At 38.0% G+C, this 17575-nt stretch overlaps 1 protein-coding gene across 1 annotated transcript; it reads right to left on the bottom strand.

Moving 5' to 3' along the window:
• Window positions 1-822: 822 nt before the first annotated feature.
• On the bottom strand, window positions 823-12026 carry LOC134676837 (proteoglycan 4-like). Its single transcript, XM_063535218.1, has 5 exons — window positions 11936-12026; window positions 9420-11551; window positions 8585-8840; window positions 5896-5948; window positions 823-4814 (listed from the first exon to the last, which is right to left on the bottom strand). The coding sequence occupies exons 1-5, from the start codon at window positions 12024-12026 to the stop codon at window positions 4638-4640; spliced, it is 2709 nt and encodes a 902-aa protein (XP_063391288.1). The 3' UTR covers window positions 823-4637.
• Window positions 12027-17575: the final 5549 nt, after the last annotated feature.

The following is a 17575-nucleotide window of genomic DNA, read 5'->3' as shown; positions in this document are numbered from 1 at the left end:
AACCAATTTATATAAGAAAACGGGACCAGACGTGGCTCACTCCGCAATTTCGTCACTTTGCTACAGGTAGCTAAAAGTATATCCGTTCCACACCAATTTTGGGGACTAGCCATAAGCCGCGCGTGGCGCTGTCGCCACCTAGTGGCCATGTCTGTCCTGATCGTAACAGACGCGTTTTGTTAGAGAGTGAGTCTTCTTTACCTAGTACTATTAGGTATTTATTCTGTGACGGGACGATACTACAGTGTTGCCAATTTTTAATTTCTATTCTTTTTTTCCAAGCTGTAGGAACGGTATCGTCTTGGGTAGCCCCATTCGTTTTTCGTCAAGTTCTTAAATTAATCCTATTTTGCTTTACGCTACGTCTTACGTAGGCGAACAACGCGCGAACGCGGCGCGGCGCGGCGCGGCGAAAGCGGCCGCCGCCGCGCCGCGCCGCCTGACATTCGCGTGCAAATCGCGCCGCACCGCGTTCGCAACGAGATCGCTTACGTAGGACACTTCTATGGGCATCAAAGGATTGATTTCGCCGCGCCGCGCCGCGCCGCGTTCGCGCGTTGTTCGCCTACGTAAGACGTAGCGTTAGTCACGCATTCTACAATGAAAGCCACCGACGATTGTGACGAATGTAGAATGGGTGACGAAAGCAGAATAGGACTAATTTAAAGACTTGACGAAAAACGAATGGGACGACTCAAGACGATGAGCCATGGGACATATTTTTGAGTAAGTTGCCAGCACCCATATTTTTACACCTGACTGTATTGCTTCAAATTTGTGCGTTTCTTAAATAAAATCAACTGAGATACATTCATTATTTTATTTTTTTCCTCGGTTCATAATATTTTACAAATGTTTTGTACAAAATAATATTCTAAGTTATAAATTACATTGCAGCCTTATCCCCTCGTCTCACGTATAAAATTTCTTATTTACAATATTTTTAATATTAAATACAAATACTTTTTTCGTTCATTGTAGGATTCTTACCTAGGCCTCGTTTTGTAATATTACAAGTTACAAGCGGCAACATTGATAAATGTACTTGACCAATGACAAGAGGCAATTACACCAGTGTTGCCAATTTTCAATTGTAAAATGTAACTTGTAGATTTTTCAAGTAGACCCCAATTTTGTGCTTGATGTTATATGAGTTATATCATTCGATGCAGACATATTATGGACACCGCCATATAATTTTACAGTCACCGCCAGTTTAAATGTGAAATTTGTTATTTTAACAGGCGTTAGCGGCTTAAAAGTGTATTTTAGATTATAAAAATACACTAATTATACAAATATAACAATTGACGTTTTATTTTATCCATTCTCTTGACATTTTTGACTGTAGAGAATTTGCTCATATGTAAAAAGTAAAGCCTGACCAGGAATATATGATCACGCGCCACGTTGCGGTATTTCATTGGAACTATTTTTTTCATACTATACTGAACTGTTACACTATGCATGAGAATAACGGCGCCCTCTTGACAATGATAATACAGATGGTCAAGCAGATCTTGTCAGTAGAAAAAGGCGGCAAATTTGAAAAATGTAGGCGCGAAGAGATATCGTCTCATAGAAAATTTGAATTTCGCGCCTTTTTCTACTGACAAGATTTGTTGACCATCAATATATTACTTGTCAGGCTTTAGAAGATTTATGAGAAGTACAGTCAGCAGCAGAAGTTGCTAGGCAGGCGTGGTGTTTAAAATTACCTTGACAAAATCTTATAATCTTAACAATAAAGTCGCGTCGAGATCATTGTGAATACCTGGCCCGCTTAGCAACTTCTGCTGCTGACTGTACTTAAACTATTATTGACACTTGCCAAGTGACATTTATATTATAAATTAGATGTTACATTCAGCAAAATTATTCTTTGCGGTCATCTCAATAAATCTCCCCAAATCACATACAAATTGGATTACTTTGTCGATTTTTAGCAACCAAAATGTTTTCTTTTTAAAATCAAAATAAAAAATAATTCGTACCTAGTTATTTTTTATTTTTATTTTTAAATTAGGTCACTAATTTTACTAGGTAACAGTGCAATAGGAATCAAGTTTTAAACCACAAGAATATAAAAAATAGACTTTAGATTTAGATATACTTATAATTAGTTAGTTACCTATCTAAGTTATAAATAGAGACCGACAGATATTACAAGATGATCAAAATATTAAGGCCAACATTTTTTAACAAAAAACAACTTTGTTTTAACACCTCTCAGACCTGGCTTCTCAATTTATCGACTCGATATCGGATCAACAAAGAGTTAAAAATCGATTCTAAATGTACAACTTTAAGGTCGTTATTTGATTAGCAAGTGCCTCAAATGTTTGGCCATGCTGTACCATGCAATTTAGTAAAGTACTAAAATCACAGACATTCATTCGATTATTCTACTTAGGGGTCATCCATTAATTACGTCACACGTTTAGGGGGAGGGAGGGGGTCAAGAAAATGTGACATATTGTGACATGGGGGAGGGGGGAGACACAAACTTTGTGACGTCACTTTAACTTCATCAATAACCGAAAATTTATTTAAATTATTTTATTCGCTGTACATTTAAATAACAAGTTTTTAAAACGAAAATAGTTTTTAATCGTTTCATTTTCTTTCCTAAGCAGTTTTGGGTTATAAAATTACTAATATTTATATCGTCAAAAATATTTTGATAAAATATTAATAATACTTAGATACTAACTTAATTCGATTTGGCGATTTCGTAGAAAAAATGTGACGTCACACTAGGGGGGAGGGGTTTGCCAAATGTGACCAAGTGTGACAAGGGGGGGGAGGGGTCAAAAAACCTAGAAATTCGTGTGACGTAATTAATGGATGACCCCTTATTTGGCTAGAAGTGCCTATGATGATGTTGTGTGTAGGTACAAATCACCACAATTATATGTACCTACATAAAAGTTGAAAAAACTGTTTGTAGTACCATATAGACACAAAAATCTCGTATCCGTTTCATAATAACTGGCACAACAGATTTAGGATATAACATTTTACACATATTTGTAGGTACTAAAGTATATACAGACCGTATACCCTTTTAAGTGGATGGACAGGGTTAATACACCCTGTATAAGTCAAGATTAATACGAGGGTCGCACTGAAATATTCGGGAATGGGACACTTAGAAATAACATAATAGAATGAGGCATATAATTTATAAAAATGTAACTCTTTATAAAACTTTTAAGGTATATTCCATTTGGTTGTCATTTATATTTAAAATTTACTGACAATTTGAAAATTGTATGTCGAACATTATTTGAATTTTTGGCCAAGTGATTTTTCGGATCACATTTTTAAACGGTTTTCAATATGCCCTCAGCGAACAAATAAAAGTTACAATGGGCTTCTGTTATTTTTTTATGAACTAGAGTTCATCGTACGCTCGTTTGCAGTTAAAATTATATATGAAAGTCACTTTCATTTTATCCCATGGGTGATCTTAAAGAAGCATGTCATTCCAAAGCGACGTCAAAATTTAAGATCGCATTTGTGCTGTTAATTAAAAAGACTGCCAAAAAAGTTGCATATCGGCAGATTTCGACATTCCTAAATATTCATATGACAACAGTAAAAAAATCTTTTATATATAGATATATGTAAAAAAAACTTCAATTCCGTTGGCTACTCTACGAATTTCATACAAAACCACTAAGGCCCCAAAATCGCCATACAAAAAGGACTTTGGGATTATGAGCCGTGTGCATTACAGAATGATTACTTTCAAAAGAAAATTTATATGCGTGGTCAGTTTGAGTTTAAGTATGCATTAAAATAAAGATTGACTGTCTAGATGCGACAGTTTTCTCTATTCCCGACATTTTCAGTGCAACCCTCGTAATAACGTTATATTTTTCTATCTATCTACTTACCCATAGCCCATTGCAGGGTTACACTTAAGATCACTCTATAGTTCATTTTTTTTAGCATTAGAAAAAAGGTTAAACAATCTAGCCGTGTTTTTTTATTGAAAAACACTTTTGAAAAATAAGTCACGGCAAATATGTAACAATTATTAATCATATACAATTATTTACATTATTTTGCTTTCATAAGTAATAGTTTTTCATTAAAAGACAGGTCAAGATCGCGTAGTATTTTTCTAATGCTATAAAAAACGAACAAGTCTCTAAACCAGTGGATTTATTCCACAAAAATACTTTTTTTGCGAATCGCATCTCTATACAACCTTGCTTGCACACGAGCTCCGAGGAATTTTAGAGTCAGATCAAGATAACTCTGCACCGATTTTGATAGCACAGACTTAAACGTCATTATATAGAATTTTGACGTTTTAAATAATACTTACAAAGTCTCGGCTATCAAAATCGCTGCAGAGCTATATTGGCCTGACTCTATTAATTTCTTACTTCGATCGAAAATGCACGGAGCTCATGTTTGGTCTGTATTCACTTTGTGCGTAACTGTGGCGCCGCCCTGGCGGGCATGCGACACATCATTTATCTGACAGCTGTCAAATAGTTTGAAGATGTTCACTATTGTTCCATCGTTTCTTCCACCATCACGCACTTCACACATAGTCTTAGCCAATACAAACAATATAGTCAATATCTCACAATATTTATATTATATACACTTTCTACAATTTAACTGTTCTTTATATACTCGCATATAACGTCGGCGTGCGTTTCGCTGACTCCGATCTGCACAAGCTGTTGCTTGTTGACTAAAAACAAGGATTCCCCGTCGATTTCGTGCTCTGACAACACTGAGATTGTCTCTGCCCAGTTGAATTTTGACAGGTGGGACGCCAGCTGGTCGACCTGTCAAACAAATGTTGCCCGTGTGAAAAATAGTTTGACTTAGACCACAGAATAATAATTAATAGTACTACCGTACAGAAAGGAAACTTCCTACAACCGAAGTTTGACAGCGGTTCAGGGTCGAATCATGCTGTCCCTTTCTAATATATGGCACTATGCCTTTCGGCTATTTAGGGTTGTCAAAAATCAAGTGATCATCTTATCTGTGGTCGTGCACGCAAAAGGAAGTCAAGTGGTGCCAACCCTAATAATTGCTCGGAGCAATGCTGAGCCGAGCGGAACCGAGTTTGACCGAAGTCAGGAGTTTCGCACCCCTGCTTGGACCAAAAAAAACCTCACGAAATTACCTAAATACACCCTATCTAGAGTTAGACCAAGAGAAGTCTGCAACGATTTTGATAGCACACGCAGTGCAAGCGTTATTTTAAACGTCAAATTTCTATGACATTGACGTATAAATAACACTTGCACTGCGTGTGCTATCAAAATCGTTGCAGACTTGTCTTGGTCTAACTCTAACTTTATGTGCTTTTGACCAAAGTATTTACTCTTTTCTTTTCAGGTTTTGCCTGTAAAGCCCCCTCCAGACTATGCGCGTGAATCGCGGCGCGACGTCGTGGAGCGAACATATCGCGAAGTTGACGTATGACTCTACACTAACACACTTCACGGCGATTTCGCAGTTTGGTTTGCGGCAATATGGCGGAAAAGCATCAGCTGATCGAGTTTAACTGTTATTTATCTATGGCATCATACGTGATTTAGCTGTTTTTCCATTTTGTTTTATTGTAAAACCGTAAAATATAGCTGCTTAATATAATATAATTATAATAGAATTAGTATTGAAGATTGCCACAGAGGAGCCAAAATATTGTGTAATGTGGAGTCTTGCAAGTTCGCGCTTCGCGTCTCCTTTGACGCGGGCCGAAATACCGACAAAAAACGGAGAACAAGGCGCGAAGGCGTGAACAATCTGCGAAATCGACGCCACACTTGCGTTCGCGGCTTCGCCCGCGATTCACGAGCATAGTCTGGAGGGGGCTTAACAGTTTTCTAAGTAAAACAGTATAAAAAAACTTACCGTCCAAGACTTGATTGCAGATGGCGTTACATTCGCGAAAGGCTGGTCCGAATCTGAAATGAAGAAATATATTTTTATCGAATTATCACAAAGAGCTTCTCATCCTATATACATGCATATTAGTACCATGCACCGTCTGCGTACCGTCGGTTGTAAAAAGGAAATGTTTAGAATTACAGATTTAAATAAAATATTGATCTGGCAACATTGACCACTGTGATATTTTGTATTTCATTTCATGATGTTAACGAATACGACTGAAGGATTGTATCCCTCATGCAATAAAAAAAAATGTGATAAGTTATTTTTATTTCAATGCGATGCTCAAATCTCCTAAACTGTACGGGTAATTATAATAAAACCGGGCAAGTGCGAGTCGAACTCGCGCACGAGGGGTTCCGTACCATAATGCAAAAAACAAAAACAAAAAAAAGCAAAAAAAAACGGTCACCCATCCAAGTACTGACCACTCCCGACACTGCTTAACTTTGGTCAAAAATCGCGTTTGTTGTATGGGAGCCCCATTTAAATCTTTGTTTTATTCTGTTTTTTAACCGACTTCCATTTCATAGAAGGAGGAGGTTCTGTATTCGGTTGTGGCTATTTTTTTTTTTTTTTTCTATGTACGTTCACCGATTACTCCGACATCCGTAGTCCGATTTGAGTAATTCTTTTTTTGTTTGAAAGGAGCTACCTCCGAGTTGGTCCCATTTTAATTTGGTTCTGTTCTGATGATGGGATCCATGAGGAATTGAGGGAACTCCTCAATTTTTAAAGGCACATGCATGGTGATTTGGGTGTTTTCTTAAGCAACTCGAGCATTTTCTCCCGAAAACCACCACTTTGATGAAGTAGACCTGATGATGATGATTGTTTTGATGATAATGATGATGATTTTTTAAATGTAGTATGTTCAGCGATTACTCCGGCACCTGTGATCCGATTTGAGTAATTCTTTTTTTGTTTGGAAGGAGTTACCTCCAAGGTGTTTCCGTATTATTTTTGGTTCTGGTCTGATGATGGAATCCATGAGGAATTGAGGGAACTCCTCAGTTTTTAAAGGCACGTGTAAAGTGATTTCGGTGTTTTCTAAAGTAACTCGAGCATTTGCTTCCGAAAACCGCCAATTTGATGTAGTGCAAGTGTAGCCAAGTGTAGCCTTACCACGAGTTTGACATTGACATATTCGCTAAGTTAGCGACGCTAACGTCTTCGTAACTTACTATTTATGCATCTCGCTCGCACTAATATGCCAGTACGAGCGAGATGCAAAGAAAGTAAGTTACACACACGCTAGCGAATAAATCAATGTCAAACTCTTGGTAAGCTGGTAAGGCTACTGATCGGGGGTTAGGGTTAGGAGTTAAGGCGAAGCGAAGTTAAGGGAATGGCGGTTGAAGGGCTGCTGGTTCAGGGTCGAGGGGTTCATGGATCAGGGGTTGATGCGCTGTGAGGTAGAGTGATCGGGGAGTTGAGGGATTGGGTCAGTGGCGGGGCGGAGGATGGATTTAGTGTAGTGACAGGAATTATAATTTCCCAGACGGACTCGAAAAAATTCCTGATTAAGTACATATTTATTAAAGTAGGTACACGAATTTAGTGTTAATCATGATGTTGTTTTTCATTCATGCGTCGCGCACTTAACAATGCGTTAAAAACTAAAAATGGAAAAATAAAATCTTTTTACAAAAAAAAGAAAACCGACTTCAAAAAGGATGAAATAAAATATTATCCTTTTTAAGTCTATGCGTTACCAACTGATATGTTTGAAGTCGGTGCCAAGCCAACTTTTGAAGCATACCATGATTTTGGTGCGATTCTATAATGATTTACGTTGGATTGCCTTACACGACGACAATGAACGTACTTTCGGTACAGTCGTCGTTAAAAATATGTTTACACTTTTCGTCTTATATTACATATTACAAAGGAGTACGGTGCAAAAGTGTAAACATATCTTTGACGTCGACTGTACCTAAGAACACACGATCAAACCTTCTTGGTACAGTCCGTACCATGTTTGTCGGCACGCAAGCGTGGGATTGGGACTGAGTTATTTCCCGTCCCTTATTCAGAGGACTACATTTCAAAATATAAAACAAATCAAGGAATTTACGTTCTTGCCAAATTTTACCTAAAGCGGTTCAGTTGTTTAGCCATGAAAAGGCGACAAAGAGGCAGACAGAATTACTTACACATTTATAATACTCATTAGTACAGTTCTAATGGGGTTTAAAGCTGATTATTTTTGACGGGTATTGTTACTACTTGTAGTATTTGTTGTTGTGGCGGCAACGGAAATACATCATCTGTGAAAATTTCAGCTGTCTAGCTGTCACGGTTCGTGAGATACAGCCTGGTGACAGACGGACGGACGGACGGACGGACAGCGAAGTCTTAGTAATAGGGTCCCGTTTTACCCTTTGGGTACGGAACCCTAAAAAGTAACTGATTTGACTAGTAGGAAAATACCCTATTACAGATTTAAGTAAAATATTAACCTGGCAACATTGACCACTGTGATATTTTGTATTTCATTTCATGATGTTAACGAATACGACTGAAGGATTGTATCCCTCATGCAATAAAAAAAAATGTGATAAGACTGATAAGTTATTTCAATGCGATGCTCAAATCTCCTAAACTGTACGGGTAATTATAAAAACAATATAATTATCAATTCTCTCACCTTGTTCGCATTTTTCTTCACTTATAATTTTAGTATCTTCACTCATTTCCGCTTCCTCATTACTTTTCACAGTTTCAGCCTCACTCTCTATCGCATCGTCTTCATTCAGATTCAAATCGGAGATACTCAGTATTTTACTATTATCTTTTATAAGCTTCCCATCTTCTGTTCTGTGCTTATACGTTTCTTCTCTCTTTGGTTCTATCGATAGATCTGCGTTTTGGTAAATTATTTTCTCTTTTAGCGGTTTCCGGATCTGAAAAAGATTTATTGCATTTCATTAAACTTTGGTAACGTTACGGTAAAATATAGGTAAAAATGCTTAAAAGTTTCATTAGGTTTTTATAAAAGAAGAGGTGCATAAAAAGAAAAACCAAACAAATTCAATCAAATAATCGAATTTAAATAGTTGTGAGACATACTAACATTGAATAATTTTACGGTACGGTACGCGATACACGGCCGTCGTGAAGGCTGCCACAGAATAAATAATAGTACTAGTTACAGAACACTCACTCTCTAACAAAACGTGTCTGTCACGATCAGCACAGATATGGCCGCTAGGTGGCGACAGCGCCACGCGCGGCTTATGGCAAACCCCAAAATTGGGGTCGAACGGATGTACTTTTAGCTACCTGTAGCAAAGCGACGAAATCGCGGAGTGAGCCACGCCTGACGCTGCTCGCACAGTTAGTGCTTGAGAAAGAAGACGTAGGCTCTCCGAAACATGTCGCGCGAGTGACTTAAAACAAGTGAGTATAAACCGTAAAATTATTCAAAATTCAATCAAATGTTTTAGAACATACAAAATAATATAATAAGGGATAACACTTACAGGGAAAGCTGTATTAGACTCTTGTATGACGTATCCATCCAAAACATGCGTTAATATGTAATGATCAGTGTCCTCTTTCCTCACACTACCATTCGCTATCTGCAGCTCGCTTCCTTTAAAATCATTTATAGAAGTAACTGTGAATTTTCTATTTACTTCTTTAACTTCTTTAGCTTCTATTTTAGCAGGTTTTGTATCTACTACTGATTTTTTATCTACAGTTTTATCATCTTTAATATTAGTTTTTGATTTGGGAGTTTCTTCTTTTTTAAGTTTTGCTTTTATAACTTCTTTCGGCTTTATAACTGTTTCTATATTAGGTATTTCTGTACGTTGTTCTGGTTTTGTGATTGTTTCTATTTTCGGTGTTTCTGTATTTCGTTTTGGCGTTTTAGGTTCCGGCGTTCTACTTGTCATTTCTAATGATTCTGCCCTTGCTTTTGTTTCTATTTTTGATTGAATTTCTGGTTTACTAGGCTGAGGTGTCTTGTTTGTATTCGGTTTTTGTTCATTTATTGATGCACTTAATACAAAAGGTAGGGAATTTGGTGCTGGTGTATCTATTACTAATGGTTCTTTAACTGATGTCGTTGGTCCTATTTTTAATAATTCTATATTAGGTCTCGATGTTTCCATTTTCGGTAATTCTGCAATTGATTTCGCTGTTTCTATTCTCACTATTTCTGTATTCGGTTTTGATGTTTCTGGTTTTAATGGTTCCGTATTTCCCTCTGATGTTACAAATTTCATGGGTTCCGTAGGTGTAATTTTTGTTGGAGAATGCAATTTTTCTATACGTATCACGACGTCCGGTTGCACCGGTTGTGGTTCAGTTCTTATAAGGGGTCTATTAAGAGCTTGAGCTGCTTGAGTAAAAACTGTGTTTCTAACTAACTTATCGCTTTCGATTTGAGCATTATCTTTAGTCGGTGGTATAACTTTCATGTCAACAACTTGAGGCTTTTCCTTAGCGATGTTGGCTTGTGTTCCGGTAGATGCAGTCTCGACATTCCTTGATACTAGCTTAAAGTCTCTAACTGGGGTGGGTATATAACTAATAGTCCTACCGTTCGCGGTTTCCATCACGGTTACGGTCTGATTATTAGGTATTTTCCTTTTAGTCTCATCGGGTGATTCGCTCTTTCTTTTCCTATTTACTTCGTTAAGACTTTGATTTGGTCTAGGTCCAGTTATAGTCTGGGAACCGCCCGGCATGTACTGATTTTGGATTGGCGTTACACTCCTTGGTTTAGGTTGTATGTGTCTGTAGGGACTCTGATTGTAATGCCTCATTGGAATTGGAGGAGGTATTGGAGGAAGAATTGGGATTGGGTTGCTTGGTATAGCGACTTTTTTATTTAATGCATTTGCTTGCATAACATTATTTGGTATGTTGCTAGTAATTGGTCTTGGACTGTTTACTGCTCTGATATCACCAACATTTTGTGGAGTAATTTGTCTAATATCAACAGTGTTTGGAGCATATTTTACATTTTGCATCGGAGACACTGTGACTTGTGGTTGTCTCACATTCTGTTGTCTCATCCCTTGCATTTCTGCGACTTTCTGCATATTTACCAAATTCTGATTCATATTACCTGTCCGATCTTGTGTTTGGGTAACATTCGTCATTGTATTTTGGTTTGCCATTGGTATTGTATTCGGCATGTTACTATTGTAAACCCTATCATTGCTAACTATACTGGCCATATTTTGGTTTTGAGCAATATTAACACCGACATTACTAGGTTTCTGTACGTTTTGCACAACATTACTTATTGGCATTACATTCTGCCCTGTATTTATTACATTTGGAGCAATATTACTAACGTTTTGGCCTACATTTATTACATTTTGACCTATATTAACGTTTTGACCGATATTTGGCATCATTTGGACTACATTAGACATTTGCCTGGGATCCATCTGTATCATTTGCTGTGGGTAGTAGCCCTGCAGGTTCTGTAGGTACATCTGATTTTGGTCCATGTGCTGAGGGACGGAAGGCATCATGTTGCTTGGCATCTGCTGCATGTATATGACCTGGTTTTGAGGCCGGACCTGGTTCTGTATCCATGGCGGTGGGTTTTGTGGATTTATGAAGAGCGTTTGATTCGGTTGGATCTGTTCGCCTGGAATATAAATATTGCTACAATAAGTATACGCTGTATATATTCTGTTGAATACACTGAAAAAGGAGAACACTCAGCACAATGCCAGGTCCTACTGGAGCATTATCCGACGCTGGTCTTCATAGAACACCTGTATGGAGCGCACGGGGGCTGTTATGAATACCTATAATGATCTGTGCATTTTACATTAACGCGAATAGTGTTTTGTTAAGTCACCCTTTTTTTAAGTTTATTGTGTTTGTGACTGGTTTGTGGGATAAAGTGTCTGTAGTATTTGTACTTCTCTTTATATTTGTACCATCATTCTCTTGCCCTTGTCCCATTTACTAGGTACTTTATATCTGTATATTTAGGTGAAAGTGAAGGTGATATAAGTGATATTACCTGGCTGGACTAGGATCTGCGTCTCGTAGATCAGCCGGACGGGGCACAGCATCACCTGCTGCTGTGGCTGGCTGGAATGACATAAGTTCATGTTTAGAACTATGCAAAGTGGAACCGGTATCGAAATACCCGTTAATATCGTTCCCGAACCGGTTACAATACAATACTCTTTATTGCACACCTCACATACACGTAGTTTACAATAAATGTATAATAACATAAACAAAAACAATAGAGGTAACAACAGGCGGTCTTCTCGCTTAAGAGCGATCTCTTCCAGATAACCTTTGGGTATCGGAGACAAAAGAATTAAAGCAATGCTTAGTGCTTGTTCGTTTTTGTTTGTTAATTGATGGAACGCGAACTAAAAACTTACGTTCTCTCCCCAACCGGTAAAGAGGGAACTGAATTTTATGGTTTGCAAGAAACTATATAATACCGGTTACTCTTGGCTTTCGGAGACTTTCGGTTAAACTCGTTGTCATTCGTGAAAGAGATAGCAATACTTACTCGTTCTAATTCGCTTTGATATTTTCAATTTAACCGGTTAATTTCGTGCCACAAAAACGGAACGGAAGGGCATAAATCAGTATCTCAATAGAACAGTTCTTTAACCGGTAACCGCAAACGGAAACAAAACTATTTTCGTTCCCGGGTGAATAAACGAAACCGGTTTGAAAAACGGTTTTCGAGATGTGAAACTATGTTCCTTCTTTGTTCTTCCTACTGCAAAGGTTATCTATGGCGATTCAACGCGGAAACGCAGCGTGCGTGGCGGGAATTTTTGAGCCTGGGATGAATCAGGGTGGGTTATTTGATTAGCATCCGCGTAGCATCCGCTACTAAAAAGGCCCATATTTCATCCAAGCGTCCATGTCTCAAACTGACCTCCAGTTATAAATAATACAAATATAGGGTCATAGGGTCAAACTTGTAGGCCAAGAAATTGTTGAATAGGAATTATTAATTTATGTGTGAATAATAATTTGATTCAACTCACCCCATTTGGTCCGACTGACACATTTGTTGCTGCATCTGGAAAACGGAAGTTTATTTAAAGTCACGTATTCATTTGTATCCAGACGAGACAATTTTTCGCCAATCTGATGAAATTCTCCGATCGAACAGGGCCGTGCGGACGCAAATACCAATTTGATTCCCCGATCACATCAGCAGGTGCGGACACAAAAATGCCAATTTTCATAGTAGAATGCAAATTGGTGATTTAATTTGTGTGTACGTGTGGACGCTAGATGAGACTGACCAATTATTTTCCTGAACAAATCGACTGATTTCGTCAGTCCCGTCTGGATACCCCATTTATCAAGATTATAGAGGTAGAGGTGGCTACTATTAGAGCGACTTGTGGTCCAGGGAAAGGTTGATGGCACCAGGCCACGAGGAAGATCGCCTATGGTGGACTGACCAGATGAAAGCGGCAGTGAATGGCTCATCATCACTACATGAATGCACGAGGAAGGCGGCCATCAGAGAAGAGTGGCGACGTGTTGTGATGCTTGCATTGCTTGCTTGCTTGTTCTTGCGTGCCGTAATTATAGTACCGACGGCTAAAACTTCTTGCCGTTAAAAAGAGTTCAAATTTCAAAAATAATTTGAGTACCTTAGTTTTATTGTAAGGGCCCCCCCACTTCTGGCGTCTTTCGAGCGTCGGCGTCTAGAATTCTATGGCCGACGTCGACGCAACGTCGACGCAGCGTCGACGCAACTGCGCAGCGACGTCATTTTCCATAGCGCTGGACCGACGCCGACAGACGCCGACGCTCGAAAGACGCCAGATGTGGGGGGCTAATACTAATAAAGAAAATTTTGGCTTATAAATAGATACTTATGTAATTATTTCAAGCCACATTACCTAAAACCATGGAATTTTATAGAACAAGACCATAGACCTTAATAATCACCAAGTTCTGATGTCAACCTAATGTATAGATAATTATTTCAAGCCTCATTAACCATGGACTATCATAGACCATAGACCTAATCACCTAGAAATCAACACAGTTTTGGCGCTACCCGATAAAAATTATCAATGACTAAATAAATCGGACTTCCGGTTGAAATTCAAAACGGCGAAATAGTCTCGAGGATATTTTTTTGTTTTTTGCTAATTTCGGCCCACGGCCTCGCGTGGCCCCTCGGCGGGGCACATATATGAAAGGGGCCTCACAGATGCGATTTCGTCGACGGCACAGACGAAATAATATACCGTACAGAAAGGACACTTCCTACAAACCCGATGTTTGACAGCGGTTCAGGGTCGAATCATGCTATCCCTTTCTAATATATGGCACTATCTCTTTCGGCTATTTAGGGTTGTCAAAATGCAAGTGATTATCTTATCTGTGGTCGTGCACGCAAAAGGAAGTCAAGTGTTGCCAACCCTAATATTTGCTTGGAGCAATGCTGAGCCGAGCGGAGCCGAGTTCGACCGAAGTCAGGAGAGTATCCACTGCCGACGGCTAGATTAGCTAAGCGACTGCTAGCTAGATCAGATGTAGTGCATAATTATTTTCCATCGTATTTTCACGGAAACGTACGAACGCGTCTTGCTATTTCAGTCAGTCTCGGTACAAAAAGTACTGACGTTCACTGAAGTAGCATGACAAATACGAACGTTACCGAGAAAATACGATGGAAAACAATTATGCATTACATACGACACACTTTTGGACTTTGGCATAATTATCATAACTTTAAAAGAAGCAATTTTTTTAAACAAAATTACAAAAAACATCATTAGAGTTACACCAAGAAAAGTCTGCAGAGATTTTGATAGCCCACGCAGTGCAAGTGTTATTTTAAACGTCAAACTTCTATGAAATTATGACGTACTTAATAAATGACGCACTGCGTGTTCTATCAAAATCGTTGCAGACTTATCCTGGTCTAACTCTACCAGTTTACTAAACCGTAACCGTAACCGGTACCGAACAACGTTATGCTCAATGCTCTACGACACACTTTTGACATGGGGAAAATAAACCATCATTTTAAAATCATTATTAGGGTTCCGTACCCAAAGGGTAAACGGGACCCTATTACTAAGACTTCGCTGTCCGTCCGTCCGTCCGTCTGTCACCAGGCTGTATCTCACGAACCGTGATAGCTAGACAGTTGAAATTTTCACAGATGATGTATTTCTGTTGCCGCTATAACAACAAATACTAAAAACAGAATAAAATAAAGATTTAAATGGGGCTCCCATACAACAAACGTGATTTTTGACCAAAGTTAAGCAACGTCGGGAGGGGTCAGTACTTGGATGAGTGACCGTTTTTTTTTTGCTTTTTTTTGTTTTTTTTTTTGCTTTATGGTACGGAACCCTTCGTGCGCGAGTCCGACTCGCACTTGCCCGGTTTTTTTAAAACGTCAAAAAATACATATCCTCCTTTGCGTCGCGCAATCCAGTACAAATTATCACTAAGTTCACTCACAACGTTTTTTTTATTCACAGACCACGTGTAGTTTGTGTTCAATAACAATACTCTGCAAAAGTCGTAAACTGACAGCACAACTTAATTCGCCACCCAAAAAAAAATTCGATTCCTTTGTTCGAACTTCGAACTTCGCAAAACAACTACCTGCTCCCTCCAACTCACCCTTCATAAATCTAAGATTTATAATAAAACAAAAAAAAAACTACAAATCTTGAACCCTATTTCTATACAAACAGAGTTCAAAATCAAATGCCAGTTTAAAAGGAATTCTAATCGAAATTGATTTGTCGAATAAAAGTGAGCTCTATATGTATAAAGATTGGGTTGGTTTCGGATTGGAACGAGTTTTAATAATAAGTTCGGATGAAAGCAGGGACGTCGGACATTTTTAGTATTTTTTGCGTGCGTAGGCACGGGACAGTTATCGATCTTGATTTATCGATAATTTGGGCGTTATTTTCGAGTTTTTCGACCGCGCTTGATGAAGTAAAATTAGTAAAATACGGATAGTTAAATGCTTTTATAAATAGTATGTGTACGTACTGTTGACGTGAAATTCATTGCGTTAGATATAATTACGAAGATAAATTATTGATATAACCCATGTCACTATCTAAACTGAACCTTATTACAATGAAATGTCACACCTGATCAGTTTTTCGAAACACTACGTGGCCGTTTGAGTTGCATTGCGTACTAAATATAATTTAAATACTTACATAGAAAATCTACTCTTCATCATTCAAAATAAGAAATATATTTTAAAAAAATACACACTTAACTAACACTTATCGTGGTTGTGGTACTTAACACATTACACAATTCTTTGTGGTACCTTTGTGGTACTTATCATATTACCAAATGATGATGAACCGTGAAAATTATCAATAACTCCACATACCCGCAGGTACTATACTGTTGCAATAAAAAAATTGGTGTATGAGTGTTATTTAACGGAGTATTGGTAAAAATGTTGGGTGGATACTTGACAAAATATGGTAAGTAGTAATAGGCAGTACCTATATCTAAAATAATTGTAAGGAATTAATGCTCAACTAAAAAATATATACCTACCTTAATAGTTCATTAAATTAAATTATGTATTATCGGAAATAATGTAAACCTTTGTACTAAGACCAAATAATATTAAACTATTGTGTAACAAAAATCAGACAAGCGAAAGAAACTTAGGTATTTAACTTTCCCAAGCCTTCTGTAAATTAAGTTCCATTAGGGCCTAATTGAAATAATATATATCTGGGAGACCGAGCTTTGCTCGGAAAACATATAAAAACTCAAATATGCGCGTTTTTCCAGAGATAAGATACCCATCTTGATCGATTTATCGCCCCCGGAACCCCCATATACCTAGCAAATTTCATCGAATACGTTAGAACCGTTTTCGAGATCCCCAAAATATATAAATAAACAAGAATTGCTCGTTTAAAGGTATTAGATAAAATGTCAACATAATCACGAAACCATCGATATCGATATCCGAGTATCGTATCCATCCCAAACACATCACTAATCTAATATAGAACACCCTGGGGGCAAGTGTTCCTATAAATATTGCACAAGTGCAAGAGAGATGCACAGATAAGGCTCTCTGAGGGAGTAACAGAGACACAAGCTGACGGCCAATCAAAAGAAGTCTCTATTGACAAATGATAATCCCACGATATCATAGATATAGTCACATACATATGCATAACTCAAGAAAACATTACTATCTGAGCAATAACTTAACTAAAGTTCAATAAACATACTAATTAATAACTAAACTCATTAGCCATAATTGATATTCGAGTACAGAATGTCACACGGGAATTCCTTTCCTAAAATAACACTACAGTATTCGAGATATCACAAACATTTTAGCCGTACACTGCTCTTGTTGGGGTTAGTATCGATTTTACACTCAAATTACACTATAAACCACTGTTCCACTTCGATTTTTCACAAAATAATCACAACACACACTTACCATTGCTGTTTGGCAGCTATGGGCACATCCACAACACACTTATCTTAAAGAAATCGTGTTTAAATGAAATTAAAACTACATCAACGTTCTGTCCGACATGTTGCCTCACAAAATAGCTGCACGAATAACATAAAGCGCCTATCAAGCCGCTCCGACACCCCGTACCACTAAACTCAGAGGAAACCCAAACAATAC

This window comes from Cydia fagiglandana, chromosome 25 (genome assembly GCF_963556715.1).
Source record: "Cydia fagiglandana chromosome 25, ilCydFagi1.1, whole genome shotgun sequence".
Classification (NCBI taxonomy): Eukaryota; Metazoa; Arthropoda; class Insecta; order Lepidoptera; family Tortricidae; genus Cydia; species Cydia fagiglandana.
Note: the sequence above shows the minus strand (reverse complement) of the source record. Positions and strands in the feature narration are given on the sequence as shown.

What these genes read in the sequence shown, in the direction of transcription:
- LOC134676837 (XM_063535218.1), bottom strand. Translation starts at nt 12,026, where the DNA reads ATGAACTTATGTCATTCCAGCCAGCCACAGCAGCAGGTGATGCTGTGC. An exon ending in GCAGATCCTAGTCCAGCCAG is followed by an intron (nt 11,552 to 11,935) that starts GTAATATCACTT and finishes TTTATATTCCAG; the next exon opens with GCGAACAGATCCAACCGAAT. An exon ending in CTGCAATCAAGTCTTGGACG is followed by an intron (nt 4,815 to 5,895) that starts GTAAGTTTTTTT and finishes TTTGTTTGACAG; the next exon opens with GTCGACCAGCTGGCGTCCCA.